The sequence below is a fragment of the Coregonus clupeaformis genome, chromosome 27 (assembly GCF_020615455.1).
Source record: "Coregonus clupeaformis isolate EN_2021a chromosome 27, ASM2061545v1, whole genome shotgun sequence".
NCBI lineage: Eukaryota > Metazoa > Chordata > Actinopteri > Salmoniformes > Salmonidae > Coregonus > Coregonus clupeaformis.
In genome coordinates this window covers 32,044,279-32,058,800 of record NC_059218.1, presented here as the reverse complement: position 1 = coordinate 32,058,800, position 14,522 = coordinate 32,044,279, and the positions used below count along the sequence as shown (strand labels likewise).

Genomic DNA, 14,522 nt, shown 5'->3' with positions numbered 1-14,522 from the left:
AGTCAAATCATTTATCGAGTTCCCCCTTGCCTCTACCTGTCCTACATGCCACTTCAGGTAGCCAGTAACCTATAAAGTCAGCAAAAGTACATCTGTAACAAAGAATATACATTTCCCCTGGTGAGCCCATTCCTAAAAACAGATGGTAACATCATTAACTTGCTTTCTGTGGCTCTCTGAAGGTCAGCGCAGTTTTGTTCTGGTACATCGAAGAATCTGGTCCACTTCGGTGTCAAGGTCATCCTCAATGCTGTCCTTTCTTGTGGAAAATGTCCAGGGAAAGGCAATCCTTGAGGTATACTGTCCAGTAAAAGAGTAAATACAAGGAGACGGGGGCATTTTACGTAGTCCACAAACCTGTCCATCTCCCTACACTGTTCTGTGTGACTAAAACCAACAAACGCACAAGTGGAAGATGAACACGTTTCACCCCCCCCCTCCCTTCCATTGTCCAGTAGTTTTGGATTTCAAAAAGTTCCAATTGTAGGCCTGGGTTATAAAAATAAGTTCTCTCCAGTACATTTTAATTTCTTTGAACATACGATGAATCTTTTTAAAATATCCATAATTTAACCAGGCAACCTCTAGTCACATGGTCCCAGTCTGCCAAACCCCATGAGACATGTTGCACAGTATGTTGTAAGGAGGGGGATCAGCTATGGCTAGGAGGCTGGCCTGAGGAACAAGTCTGTTGAGGAGGCTCAAGGAGCGTGAAGAGTCAAAATAGATTTTTGATCCCTCTCCTCTCTTGCAATCTCCTCACTCCATCTCTGGATCTCTTCTTGGTGAAGAAGCCATGAGAAACACACAGAGTCAAATATAACCACATATTACAGTTGTCACCAGTCTCTTTAAAAACAATTGTCCATTCTCCTTTTTCTCTTCATCCATTTTTTGTCTTTTTTTTTTTTAAATAAAAAATATAATCCAGACTTGGTATGAATAAAAAATGGTTAAAGCAAAGATAGTTTCAGTTTGCAGATGAAGTACCGATCATTCCTCCAGCCACATCTTCAAACTCTCAATTTTCACAAGTTGTAGGCAATTAGAGAGGAAGAAGATAATGAATAGTCACAAACCAGACATTCAAAGATAAAAGGAGACAGATTTATCTTTTGAAAAACTACTGCTACATTTTCCCATGCCATTTCCTCGGTATATAGGTTTGTAATGAGTCCATCATGTTTGAAAGGATCTGCCACTATGTTGGATTTCCATCCATGAGGAACTGTATCCAGAGACTATTGAGGATGACAACATTGCTTGGTGATGGACAGACGTCTTCATCTTATTACGAGAAGTTCTTCAGAGAGCAGTAGGCAGTGTGTTCAGCGGTGTCCACCTCAGTTTCATTTACAGTATCTCATCTTCAGGGATTCTAATACTTTATCCTCACTACAATACCTTGAAAATATTTGTTTAAAGTCTGGCTTCATCTCACTGCACTGTTGTACATTTCTGTTTTTGGAATACATTCATATTTTTTTATATATATATATATATATATATATATATATATATATATATATATATATATATATATATATATATTATTTTTTTAAAGAGTTTTTAAAAAACAATTACCAGAGGCAAATAAAACAATATAAAAATACAAAAGCTTAGCAGCCTCAAAAGTGCTCCATTTCATCAAGTCCAAATACTTTTCCACTTTGTTATTAACAGACAAACATTATATTCAAAAAGCAACAAAAGAGAGGACTCTGGCTATAAAAACCAGGTTTCACACAAGCAGTGGCAATAGCCTGCAAAACAGCCTGGGAACAGGAAAGCAAGACCTCAACACTGGCATGTCATTAAAGGCAATAGATCCCTTTGAAAAATGCAAGGGACTTCTCTGGTCTTACCAACTGTCATAACCACAAGGAAGATCATTATTAAAACAGAACTATTCATGGTTCTTTTAACAAGAATGAGATCGAGAGACAGGACCTGTACTGCAGTAAAATATACCTCGGAAATCTGCCTTGAAACAAGACATCTGCTTTCACAGTTCAATCAGCGAATCAGAGCCCGTATACCTCAGTGACTCGTCGCGAGAGAAGAGCATGAGGCCAGCAAAGCACCAGTGCCAGAACACGGACGGCCAGTCAGGTAACTGGACAGAAACGCAAAGACCATCATGGAGTCATTTAGGGGATGAGGAGCTGGTGAAAGATTGGATGAAAAGAGCCCTCTCCACTCTCACTTAAAGAACCCATGTACAAAAAAAACATGCACACATTCATTTGCTACCAATCACTCATACATATAACATGGTCACAAATTGCATACATTCTTCAAAGTAAAAAAAAGTTTCATGGAACAAAGTAAAAACATGGCCTTTTTATGCATCTCTGTAAGCAATAAAACGTGTGCAGGCTTTGAGTCTACCACACAGACACACCAGCATTCAAAGAAACATTTTCTTCCACTACTTATCCACAACTACTTTTGTTTGTTTTTCTAAGTGCAAACGTTCAAGTTTTCTTAATAAAATGCAGGTTTGTTATAGCTTTACATTTTATATAAATGAATTTAAAACAACAGTGTCTCTTTCAAAAAATAATATACTTCCAAAAACAATAAATCCTCATCACTCCCAACCCCTCACCATTATTATCGGAGATCTAACCTCCAGTTCCTTACTTAGGTATGTTTGCACACACATACCCACTTGTGTTTATTCATATCGTAGACATAATATATGCAAAATATATGCAAATTTTGCATCCTAAAACCAACACAAAGAAAAAAACACAGGCGAATCTTCATTTGAAATATTGAAACTCCCTGTGATAAAGTGCATTAGTTTAGTTTAAGGTGCTTAACTGTAAGAAGTGAGGGAGGGTACTCCTCTCTGCACCCCCCACCCCACCGAGAGACCAGGGAGAAAACACTACTTTACCAGGTCCTCATCTAAGAGGGGGCAACGTAGCTCAGCAGTGCACATTCGTGTGTGTGTGTGTGTGTGTGTGTGTGTGTGTGTGTGTGTAGGTCAGTGTGTGTCGTATGCCAGGTGTAAGGCCTCAGGTGGATTCAGGTAGATGCTGTGGATCAATAATCCTCCACTGTTTCCATCTCTCCCAGGCTCATCCTGTCTCCTGCGCCCAGGAATGAATATCCTGCATGAGAAACACCATGGTTAAATTCTATCCACATCCAGCATGGATTCCACTACTTTTCACATTTGGAAAGCACATTTCAGAAGTTTACGGTATTCTGTAGTTACTCTCCCATGTTGGGTTCTAACTTTAAATATACTTATTCCTGTCACTATATCAGAACTTATTGATTACATTAGATGTATGATAACTGTTTATGTTCTGTGTCAATGAAGGGTGAATAAGGAATGTGTATGGAAAGTTACAGAGGGAGGCGAAGCGCAACAGTTAGTCTTTGATAAGGCAGGCCAGCTGCAGAACTACTGAGTAGCGTGGAATTCGGCTCAAGGTCAAGTCAACAGAAGAAGTGAGAAGAAACCTCGGAGGGGGGCCAGAGGGGCCCACCCCAACGGCCCTGCTACTACAGTCCTATCTCACACACACACTTCCACGCCTGCAAAGGTTCTAGCATCAGGCAGGACCATGACTACACCAGTGAGAGGAACCAATTAAGTTCCTGCCGAGCAACAGAGATGTATTGGCTGTCTAGATGTGTAAGGAGTTGGCCCTGCCTAGGAGGTTACAAATATATGCGCTTGTATCGTCATATATTTTCTTTGCAGCTATACGACCCAATGGGATGAATAAACTTGGCCTGTGCTGCTTCTTCGAGTTATTGCTCTTTGATAATAACCTAACACCTGTATATAGAAAACATCAACCACTCAATACTTCACTCCATTTAGTTTACTTTTCACTGTGCTTCAAGATATTAAATAAATATACTTCACGTATTATTGACTGAGTGTCTGCATACCCAAGATGCTGGGGTCGGAGTGAAGCATCATGGTCTGTTTCTTCTTCATCTTTGCAGCCTGGCTATCATACATTCCTCCTGTCCCCATCTGGGCTGCCTGGAACATGGACTACAGAAAAGAGAGAGGTGAGGAGAGAGGGGAACAACGTGGTGACAGACAATGTATTGGGTATTTGCAAATTCCAATTAGTGCTCTAACATTAGAAAAGTATAGATTGATATAACAAGAATGTTGGTCATGACTTAAAGAGGAGCCTACCTGTACAGGAAAGTTGTTCACGGACAGCCCTGCAACTTCTTTTGACAGCTGGGGGGGAGAGGGATGTTGGTTACTGATAATGTCTTATACAGCCACACCGCAAACACAGCTACAGTGTCTATAGAAAGTCTACACCCCCTTGGACTTTTTCACATTTTATTGTTACAAAGTGGGATTAAAATAGATTTGTCATTTTTTGGTCAACGATCGACACAAAATACGCTAATGTCCTTTGTAGCGCAGTTGGTAGAGCATGGCGCGTGTAATGCCAGGGTAGTGGGTTTGATTCCGGGGACCACTCATACGTAAAATGTATGCACACATAACTAAGCCGCATTGGATAAAAGTGTCTGATAAACAGAATGTATATTTATTTATTATTATACTGAACAAAAATATAAACGCAACATGTCAAGTGTTTCCCATGTTTCATGAGCTGAAACAAAAGATTCCAGAAATATTCCATACACAAAGCTTATTTCTCTCAAATTTGGTGCAAAAATGTGTTTACATCCCTGTTAGTGAGCATTTCTCCTTTGCCAAGATAATCCACCCACCTGACAGGTGCGGCATATCAAGAAGCTGATTAAACAGCATGATCATTACACAGGTGAACCTTGTGCTGGGGACAATAAAAGGCCACTCTTACATGTGCAGTTGTGTCACACAAAGCCACAGATCTCACATTGAGGGAGCGTGCAATTGGCATGCTGACTGCAGGAATGTCCACCAGAGCTGTTGCCAGAGAATTGAATGTTAATTTCTATACCATAAGCCGTCTTAAACGTCGTTTTAGAGAATTTGTCAGTACGTCCAACAGGCCTCACAACCGCAGACCACGTGTAACCAAGCCAGCCCAGGACCTCCACATCCGGCTTCTCCACCCAGACAGCTGATGAAACTGTGGGTTTGCACAACCAAAGAAGTTCTGCACAAACTGTCAGAAGCAGTCTCAGGGAAGCTCATCTGCGTGCTCGTCGTCCTCACCAGGGTCTTGATCTGACTGCAGTACGGCGTTGTAAATCAACTTCAGTGGGCAAATTCTCACCTTCAATGGCCACTGGTGAAGAGTGCTCTTCACGGATGAATCCCGGTTTCAACTGTACCGGGCCGATGCCAGACAGCGTGGTGTATGCGTGGGTGAGCGGTTTGCTTATGTCAACGTTGTGAACAGAGTGCCCCATGGTGGTGGTGGGGTTATGGTATGGGCAGGCATAAGCTTCGGACAACGAACACAATTGCATTTTATCTATGGCAATTTCAATGCACAGAGATACCGTGACGACATTCTGAGGCCCATTGTCATGCCATTCATTCGCCGCCATTACCTCATGTTTCAGAATGATAATGCACGGCCCCATATTGCAAGGATCTGTACACAATTCCTGGAAGCTGAAAATATCCCAGTTCTTTCATGGCCTGCATACTCAGACATGTCACCCATTGAGCATGTTTGGGATGCTCTGGATCGACGAGTACGTCAGCGTGTTCCAGTTCCCGCCAATGTCCAGCAACTTTGCACAGCCATTGAAGTGGAGTGGGACAACATTCCACAGGTCACAATCAACAGCCTGATCAACTCTATACGAAGGAGATGTATCGCGCTGCATGATGCAAATGGTGGTCACACCAGATACTGACTGGTTTTCTGATCCACGCCCCTACTTTTTTTTTTTAAAGGTACCTGTGACCAACAGATGCATATCTGTATTCCCAGTCGTGAAATCCATATATTAGGACCTAATTTATTTATTTAAATTGACTGATTTCCTTATATGAAATTGTTTCATGTTGCGTTAAAATTTTTGTTCAGTATACATATAACACAGACCTGCTGTTGCTGTCTCTGGTGGTTTGCTTTCTGTTTGGCACGGCGCTCCAGGAACTGCTTGGCGAACTCTTTGGCTTCCACAGTGTCGCCCAGGTAGGAGCGGATAAAGTCATGGACTTCGTAGGGAGACTCCACCTCCTTCAGATAGGCCACGATGGTGGTCACTGCTCACAGGAAGACCACAGACATTTACACTTAATACCAGGGGAAAAGGTTGAGCGAGAGAGAGGAAATGCTGGAGCCAGGGAGTCTGGCAACTAAGGAGATGTTTGTGATAACTAGATATAGTGGAGAGAACAAGTATTTGATACACAGCCGATTTTGCAGGTTTTCCTACTTACAAAGCATGTAGAGGTCTGTAATTTTTATCATAGGTACACTTCAACTGTGAGAAACGGAATCTAAAACAAAAATCCAGAAAATCACATTGTATGATTTTTAAGTAATTAATTTGCATTTTATTGCATGACATAAGTATTTGATCACCTACTGTTATGTGAATTATTTAACAAACTATTTTAGTGTCTCTGTGCGTCTCCCAAAAGGTTGTAAGTCTTTTGGGATTTAAGTAACGGCCAGAGTCCCGGTCTGCATAGTCAGAGATATTTATTCATTGAGAATTCTGCCATCACAATTTCAGAGTCCATCTTTTATACTAATACGTCATACAAAAAAATCCCTCCCCTCTGTAGGCGGGCTGTAGTTTTCCACTCTAAAACTGCTCTACTGACCATCAGTTCACACACACACACACACACACACACACATATACACACACATGCATACACACATGCATACACACATACACACACACACATGCATACACACACACACACACACACACACACACACACACATACCCTACTCCCTGCATTACTCAGTTATTGCCGTTCTCACAATATTCTGCACCATGTTTTCATAACAGTTTCTCCCCTCCCTAAATTGGGAAGCCTCTTTATCTTAGTTTCTCAGTTGTCTTTGTTGTCTGGCCTAACTCTTACTCATATTGCTAAATAGTGGCTCAATGCCATAGCCTTTACTGGTCCTACACTCACATATTTCTAACACATTATACACAGTTTCAGGGTGTAATAATTAGTCATTAATAATTAATCTATCACCTATCAACCAGTAAGAATTCCAGCTCTCACAGACCTGTTAGTTTTTCTTTAAGAAGCCCTCCTGGTCTCCACTCATTACCTGTATTAACTGCACCTGTTTGAACTCGTTACCTGTATAAAAGACACCTGTCCACACAATCAAACAGACTCCGACCTCTCCACAATGGCCAAGACCAGAGAGCTGTGTAAGGACATCAGGGATAAAATTGTAGACCTGCACAAGGCTGGGATGGGCTACAGGACAATAGGCAAGCAGCTTGGTGAGAAGGCAACAACTGTTGGCGCAATTATTAGAAAATGGAAGAAGTTCAAGATGACAGTCAATCACCCTTGGTCTGGGGCTCCATGCAAGATCTCACCTCGTGGGGCATCAATGATCATGAGGAAGGTGAGGGATCAGCCCAGAACTACACGGCAGGACCTGGTCAATGACCTGAAGAGAGCTGGGACCACAGTCTCAAAGAAAACCATTAGTAACACACTACGCCGTCATGGATTAAGATCCTGCAGCGCACGCAAGGTCCCCCTGCTCAAGCCAGCGCATGTCAAGGCCCATCTGAAGTTTGCCAATGACCATCTGGAGGAGGAATGGGAGAAGGTCATGTGGTCTGATGAGACATAAATAGAGCTTTTTGGTCTAACCTCCACTCGCCGTGTTTGGAGGAAGAAGAAGGATGAGTACAATGCCAAGAACACCATCCCAACCGTGAAGCATGGAGGTGGAAACATCATTCTTTGGGGATGCTTTTCTGCAAAGGACGGGACGACTGCACCATATTGAGGGGAGGATGGATGGGGCCATGTATCGCGAGATCTTGGCCAACAACCTCCTTCCCTCAGTAAGAGCACTGAAGATGGATCGTGGCTGGGTCTTCCAGCATGACAACGACCCGAAACACACAGCCAGGGCCACTAAGGAGTGGCTCCGTAAGAAGCATCTCAAGGTCCTGGAGTGGCCTAGCCAGTCTCCAGACCTGAACCCAATAGAAAATCTTTGGAGGGAGCTGAAAGTCTGTATTGCCCAGCGACAGCCCCGAAACCTGAAGGATCTGGAGAAGGTCTGTATGGAGGAGTGGGCCAAAATCCCTGCTGCAGTGTGTGCAAACCTGGTCAAGACCTACAGGAAACATATGATCTCTGTAATTGCAAACAAAGGTTTCTGTACCAAATATTAAGTTCTGCTTTTCTGATGTATCAAATACTTATGTCATGCAATAAAATGCAAATTAATTACTTAAAAATCATACAATGTGATTTTCTGGATTATTGTTTTAGATTCCATCTCTCACAGTTGAAGTGTACCTATGATAAAAATGACAGACCTCTACATGCTTTGTAAGTAGGAAAACCTGCAAAATCGGCAGTGTATCAAATACTTGTTCTCCCCACTGTAACCATAAGAAAAAAAAAGTCTGCAACCTTTCTCATGTGGAATGCCAATTTATCTTTCAATTTCTACCGATCTGCGTGCATGCCAATTATGGTTTACATACGCACATTTTCGTGAAACAGTTTTATTGAATTTATAATAACGTCGTAATACCTCAAAATCATTGTGATATGGTTAATCATAATTCTATCCAAATCTAAATGAAAATTATACAAACCTAAAAAGTAACTTCTATTGCCAACTATGTAAAAAAGCCTACATAAAGCCAACAAATAAAAACATTGCAGCCTGCAGGTAGAAAGAAAATCCTGATATAAAACAAATATCCTATATATCACACATGGCCAGTCTGCAACAAACTTGAAAAGTATAAATTATTAACTTGGTTCCAGCCCGAAGCTTAGGCTAGCGAACTTGCAACATTGTGTAAAATATTCTGGGCGCTCAGAGTTTCCCCCGTGCCAGTGAGCTCGGGACAGACACAGCTGTAGGCTATTTGTGCATGGGATAAGAAGCAGTGCCGGACTTGGGCAGGAGCTCACCGGAGCTGAGTACCGGCACCTCAAATGTTCTACTGCTTGAGCTCCTGTTCCTCTTATAGAATATTAGCTGAAAAGTATTGTGGAGCTCCTGCACCTAAATATAAACAGTACCAGCACCAAAATAAGTACCGGAACCTATTTCAGTCCAAGTCAAGCACTGATAAGAAGTAATCAGGTAGGATTTTATGACGTTTCCACTTGATCAGAGCATGACATTTTTTCCTTTCACGCCGAGTGGTTAAAGGGAAAGATTTTTCAAATACATTGAGGAACCATTGTAATTATCAATGGCTGTAAAAACAGACTGCTTGCTTGCTGTTTGAGGTGAAGAAAACATTACTTTGAGAAGCTCCACAAGTCATTTAGTGGTGGTGCGTTAAGACAATCAGAAATGCTAGCAGATCCCCAAATGGGCTCATTTGTGACTCGTTTCAGGAAACTAGGCGTATGTCGCGGGTCACTACATCACAGGAGAGCCATTTGAACAGAAACGTAAAAAAAAAAAACGCTTATTTTTTTGCTGAAATGCCTTCTGGAACATGTGAACTTTCATGTGCCTTAAACTTGTATACCATCTGTAAATACGATTCAAATTGTGAAATTACGAGTCTAGTTGGTTAAGCCACAGAAAAAGACAGCAACCTTCCCACTAGCCATGATTGGCTGAGATAATGAGTGGGCTGGACATACCGAGAGGGGAGTTTGGATTGGTCTGCCATATAGCACGCTACTGTCTATTTGTGCTGGTCAGTATGTGTAGGTAATCCGGTCTAACGCGGCTTAAAAATAAAAAGTATAATGTATTGGAGCTGCATAAGTGTTGCTCTCCACTTTCTGGAGGATCAAGTTTTGAAATCAGTGGAATTATAGCTAACGAGATGGAGAAAACACCTGTCTCCGGATTACATCAAACTATGGGCAACCATGGCATCCATGACAGTGAGACGCGTCCATCATGCATGATGTATACGGGTAAGATAGTCTAGCTAGCTACATTTTCAGATATTACACATTGTGACAGAAAGTGGTTTCATTTCAAGTGTACTGTTAGCTAGCTAACGTTAGCTGGCTGGCTCGCTTGCTAACGTTATGGGTATGCTCTTATTATTCGTATCTCAGAGCCATTTGCTTAATAACATTGAACCTGGTTGGATAGCTACCTGCAGGTTCATGCTCTACAACATTCGGAGAGTACGACCCTGCCTTACACAGGAAGCGGCACAGGTCCTAATCCAGGCACTTGTCATCTCCCGTCTGGATTACTGCAACTCGCTGTTGGCTGGCCTCCCTGCCTGTGCCATTAAACCCCTACAACTCATCCAGAATGCCGCAGCCCGTCTGGTGTTCAACCTTCCCAAGTTCTCTCACGTCACCCCCCTCCTCCGCACACTCCACTGGCTTCCAGTTGAAGCTCGCATCCGTTACAAGACCATGGTGCTTGCCTATGGAGCAGTGAGGGGAACGGCACCTCTGTACCTTCGGGCTCTGATCAGTCCCTACTCCCAAACGAGGGCATTGCCTTCATCCACCTCTGGCCTGCTGGCTCCCCTTCCTCTGCGGAAGCATAGTTCCCACTCAGCCCAGTCAAAACTGTTCGCTGCTCTGGCACCCCAATGGTGGAACAAGCTCCCTCACGACGCCAGGACAGCGGAGTCACTCACCACCTTCCGGAGACATTTGAAACCCCACCTCTTTAAGGAATACCTGGGATAGGATAAAGTAATCCTTCTACCCCCCAAAATTGTAAAGTGGTTATCCCACTGGCTATAGGGTGAATGCACCAATTTGTGAGTCGCTCTGGATAAGAGCGTCTGCTAAATGACGTAAATGTGCCCTTGAGCAAGGCACTTAACCCTAATTGCTCCTGTAAGTCGCTCTGGATAAGAGCGTCTGCTAAATGACTAAAATGTAAAAGTAGTAAAGTCATGAGTTGGGATTATGGTTCATTGTTTAACATAGCTAGCTAACGTTAGCTGGCTGGCTCGCTAGCTAACGTTACGTGTATGATTTGACACGCTGTTTACCTAGCTAGGTTCATTGTTTACCAAGCTAGCTTGCTACAGGTCTTAACAAAAAGACTCCACCATGCAAGTAACCATTGCGGGTGCATTCGTAAATTCAGTCTGAGTATGCCAGAGCACAGAATAACTAACGCACAGCAACCGTTGAATATGGCCGGTGTCAGTAAACGTCGGCAAAAAAGCGTAATTAAAATTGTTGCCAGCAGCAGTTACAGTCACCAACGCTCTGGATAACATGAAAACAGCCTAACCAGCTCTGCTAGGGCGAGTAAAATGGTCAGTGGGGTGCTGGTTAGGCTGTTTTAATGTTATCCAGAGGTAAACAATGAACCATAATCCCAATTTTGTGTCTGGAAGTAGCTAGCCAATGTTTGCTTGGGTGCTTGACTGCAGTTGTGATGTCAGAACGCTCGGATCAACCCTATTCATCGGCCAGTGCGTCAAGTTTGCGCTCTGAACACTCCGAGAGCGAAACGAGATACTTCTTGCGCTTTGTGGAGCAGTGCAGAGCTGTTGTCAAGTGAGTTTGTGTTTTCTTTCTACAGGACGTACCGCCCCCACCTACCGTCAACCAATCATGTAAATGCAGAGTAATACAGAGCCCCAGGCATTGTTACAAAATTTGCGACGCAGTACAGACCTCGATTTGGCCTCTGCATGGCTCTGGATGCTCCGCAATTGCGTAACACCCTCCATATGGAGGCTCCGACCACATATTGAGATCAAGCATAAATTGACTTTCAGTCTAGGCCTCCATTTTTTCCATTTTAGTCATTTAGCAGACGCTCTTATCCAGAGCGACTTACAGTTAGTGAATGCATACGTTTCTTAAAAAAAAAAAATGTTTTACCCCATGACAAAGCAAAAACTGGTTTAGAAATGTTTAAAAATGTATTTAAAATAAAAAACAAATAATATATTTAAATAAGTATTCAGACCCTTTACTCAGTACTTTGTTGAAGCACCTTTGGCAGCGATTACAGCCTCGAGTCTTCTTGGGTATGACGCTACAAGCGTGGCACACCTGTATTTGGGGGAGTTTCTCCCATTCTTCTCTGCAGATCCTCTCAAGCTCTGTCAGGTTGGATGGGGAGCGTTGCTTCACAGCTATTTTCAGGTCTCCCAGAGAAGTTCGATCGGGTTCAAGTCCGGACTCTGGCTGGGCCACTCGAGGACATTCAGAGACTTGTCCCGAAGCCACTCCTGCATTGTCTTGGCTGTGTGCGTAGGGTCGTTGTCCTGTTGGAAGGTGAACCTTCGCCCCAGTCGGCGGTCCTGAGTGCTCTGGAGCAGGTTTTCATCAGGGATCTCTGTCCTTCCTCCGTTAATCTTTCCCTCGATCCTGACTAGACTCCCAGTCCCAGCCGCTGAAAAACATCCCCACAGCATGATGCTGCCACCACCATGCTTCACCGTAGGGATGGTGCAAGGCTTCCTCCAGACGTGATGCTTAGCATTCAGGCCAAAGAGTTCAATATTGGTTTCAACAGACCAGAGAATCTTGATTCTCATGGTCTGAGATTCCTTTAGGGGCCTTTTGTCAAACTCCAAGCAGGCTGTCATGTACCTTTTACTGAGGAGTGGCTTCCGTCTGGCCACTCTACCATAAAGGCCTGATTGGTGGAGTGCTGCAGAGATGGTTGTCCTTCTGGAAGGTTCTCCCATCTCCACAGAGGAACTCTGGAGCTCTGTCAGAGTGACCATCGGGTTCTTGGTCACCTCCCTGACCAAGGCCCTTCTCTCCCGACTGCTCAGTTTGGCCGGGCGGCCAGCTCTAGGAATTGTCTTGGTGGTTCTAAACTTCTTCCATTTAAGAATTATGAAGGCCACTGTGTTCTTGGGGACCTTCAATGCTGCAGAAATGTTTTGGTACCCTTCCCCAGATCTGTTCCTCGACACAATCCTGTCTTGGAGCTCTACGGACAATTATTTCAACCTCATGGCTTGGTTTTTGCTCTGACATGCACTGTCAACTGTGGGACCTTATGTAGACAGGTGTGTGCCTTTCCAAATCATGTCCAATCAATAGAATTTACCACAGGTGGACTCAAATCAAGTTGTAGAAACTTCTCAAGGATGATCAATGGAAACAGGATGCACTGGAGCTCAATTTCTAGTCTCATAGCAAAGGCTCTGAATACGTAGGTAAATAAGGTATTTCTGTTTTTAATACACTTGCAAACATTTCAAAAAACCTGTTTTTGCTTTGTCATTATGGGGTGGTGTGTGTAGATTGATGAGGATTTTTTATTTATTTTTACCATTTTAGAATAAGGCCGTAAGATAAAATGTGTGTGTGGGGGGGTCAAAAGCTGGCTATTACCGTCTAACGGAAACCCTGGTGTGAAGGTGAGTGATGACATATTTCAGTATATTCATAGGGCCGGTCACAGTGATATAGTGAAGGAGGAGGTGCATTAGTTACCATCCAGGGAGGAGGAGGGGGAGTTGTTAGCGGAGGTGTTGAGCGCGTGCAGCATCTGTTCACACCAGGTGGTGAAGCCGTCCTGGGGCTTCATGCCCTGCAGCAGCTTCAGCAGTTTGTCCTCCTCCTCTGTACGCTTCTTCCTCAACATGTACTGCTCGCTGCAGGGGGACACAGAAAAAAACTCACACACACAGGCCTTGAAACAGTTTACATACACACAAAACGTTAACACATGCCGTTAAACAGAGGCAAACACACACACAAACACAGTGAGGTGTACCTAAGAGAGGGGCTGCTGCGGCTGTTCTTCATGCCCATGTTGCGGAGGCTGTTCTGGTTCTTCACAGCCTCCTCCCAGACACCCATCCCTCCAGAGCTGCCTTTGGGCTCCATGCCCCCACCAGACCACATGCCCACAGACCCCTCACCCCATTGACCCATAGACAGGCCTCCATGCTGGGGGAAGACGGCGAGAGAACATAGGGACATGTGTTACACTACTGGTTATCAGTGCCTGAAACTAACTTTTTGGTCCACCAGCCAAAATATTTTTTGCCATAATTACACCAACACACCAAGCTCACTTTAGTAGACTTCAGTCAATTAGACCAGTGGTTCCCAACCAGGGGTACTAGGACCCCTGGGGGTACTTGGCCTATCCACATTGGGTACTTGAAAAGACTCATGAGTCTATAGGGTTACTGGTAAAATGCACAAATGTACTTCAGGGGTATTCCGGGCAGAGCAAAATTCAGTTGGTGGTACAGTAACCAAAAAAGGTTGGGAACCATTGAATTAGACCAACTTATGCCTTTGTGCAGAGTTTCTAAAAATGAATCTTTAAGCAGTGTTTAAGCAGCTGTGATTAGCTACCAGCTATGAAACAAAATGACAAACACATTGAAAACAGCTAATGCAGCATTTATTTTTCTATAAATGTCCTCATACCTAACTTCTACTTGAATTTTTATTCCCAAATGTGAGGGAAATATTTGCATTGTGGAGCCCTGAC

General features: G+C 43.4%; 1 protein-coding gene across 4 annotated transcripts in view; it reads right to left on the bottom strand.

The window, feature by feature from the left end:
• The window catches only part of LOC121541795 (GRB10-interacting GYF protein 1-like), a 35,059-nt gene that overhangs the window by 1,138 nt on the left and 19,399 nt on the right, over positions 1 to 14,522 (bottom strand). For all 4 annotated transcript variants that reach the window (XM_041851097.2, XM_041851099.2, XM_041851098.2 and 1 more), the window contains 6 exons: positions 13,791 to 13,966; positions 13,508 to 13,668; positions 6,009 to 6,172; positions 4,178 to 4,225; positions 3,919 to 4,027; positions 160 to 3,122 (listed from right to left, as the gene is read on the bottom strand). In XM_041851097.2, coding sequence (XP_041707031.2) covers positions 3,055 to 3,122; positions 3,919 to 4,027; positions 4,178 to 4,225; positions 6,009 to 6,172; positions 13,508 to 13,668; positions 13,791 to 13,966 — 726 coding nt within the window. In that variant the 3' untranslated portion in view covers positions 160 to 3,054. The remainder of the gene's footprint in view (positions 1 to 159; positions 3,123 to 3,918; positions 4,028 to 4,177; positions 4,226 to 6,008; positions 6,173 to 13,507; positions 13,669 to 13,790; positions 13,967 to 14,522) is intronic.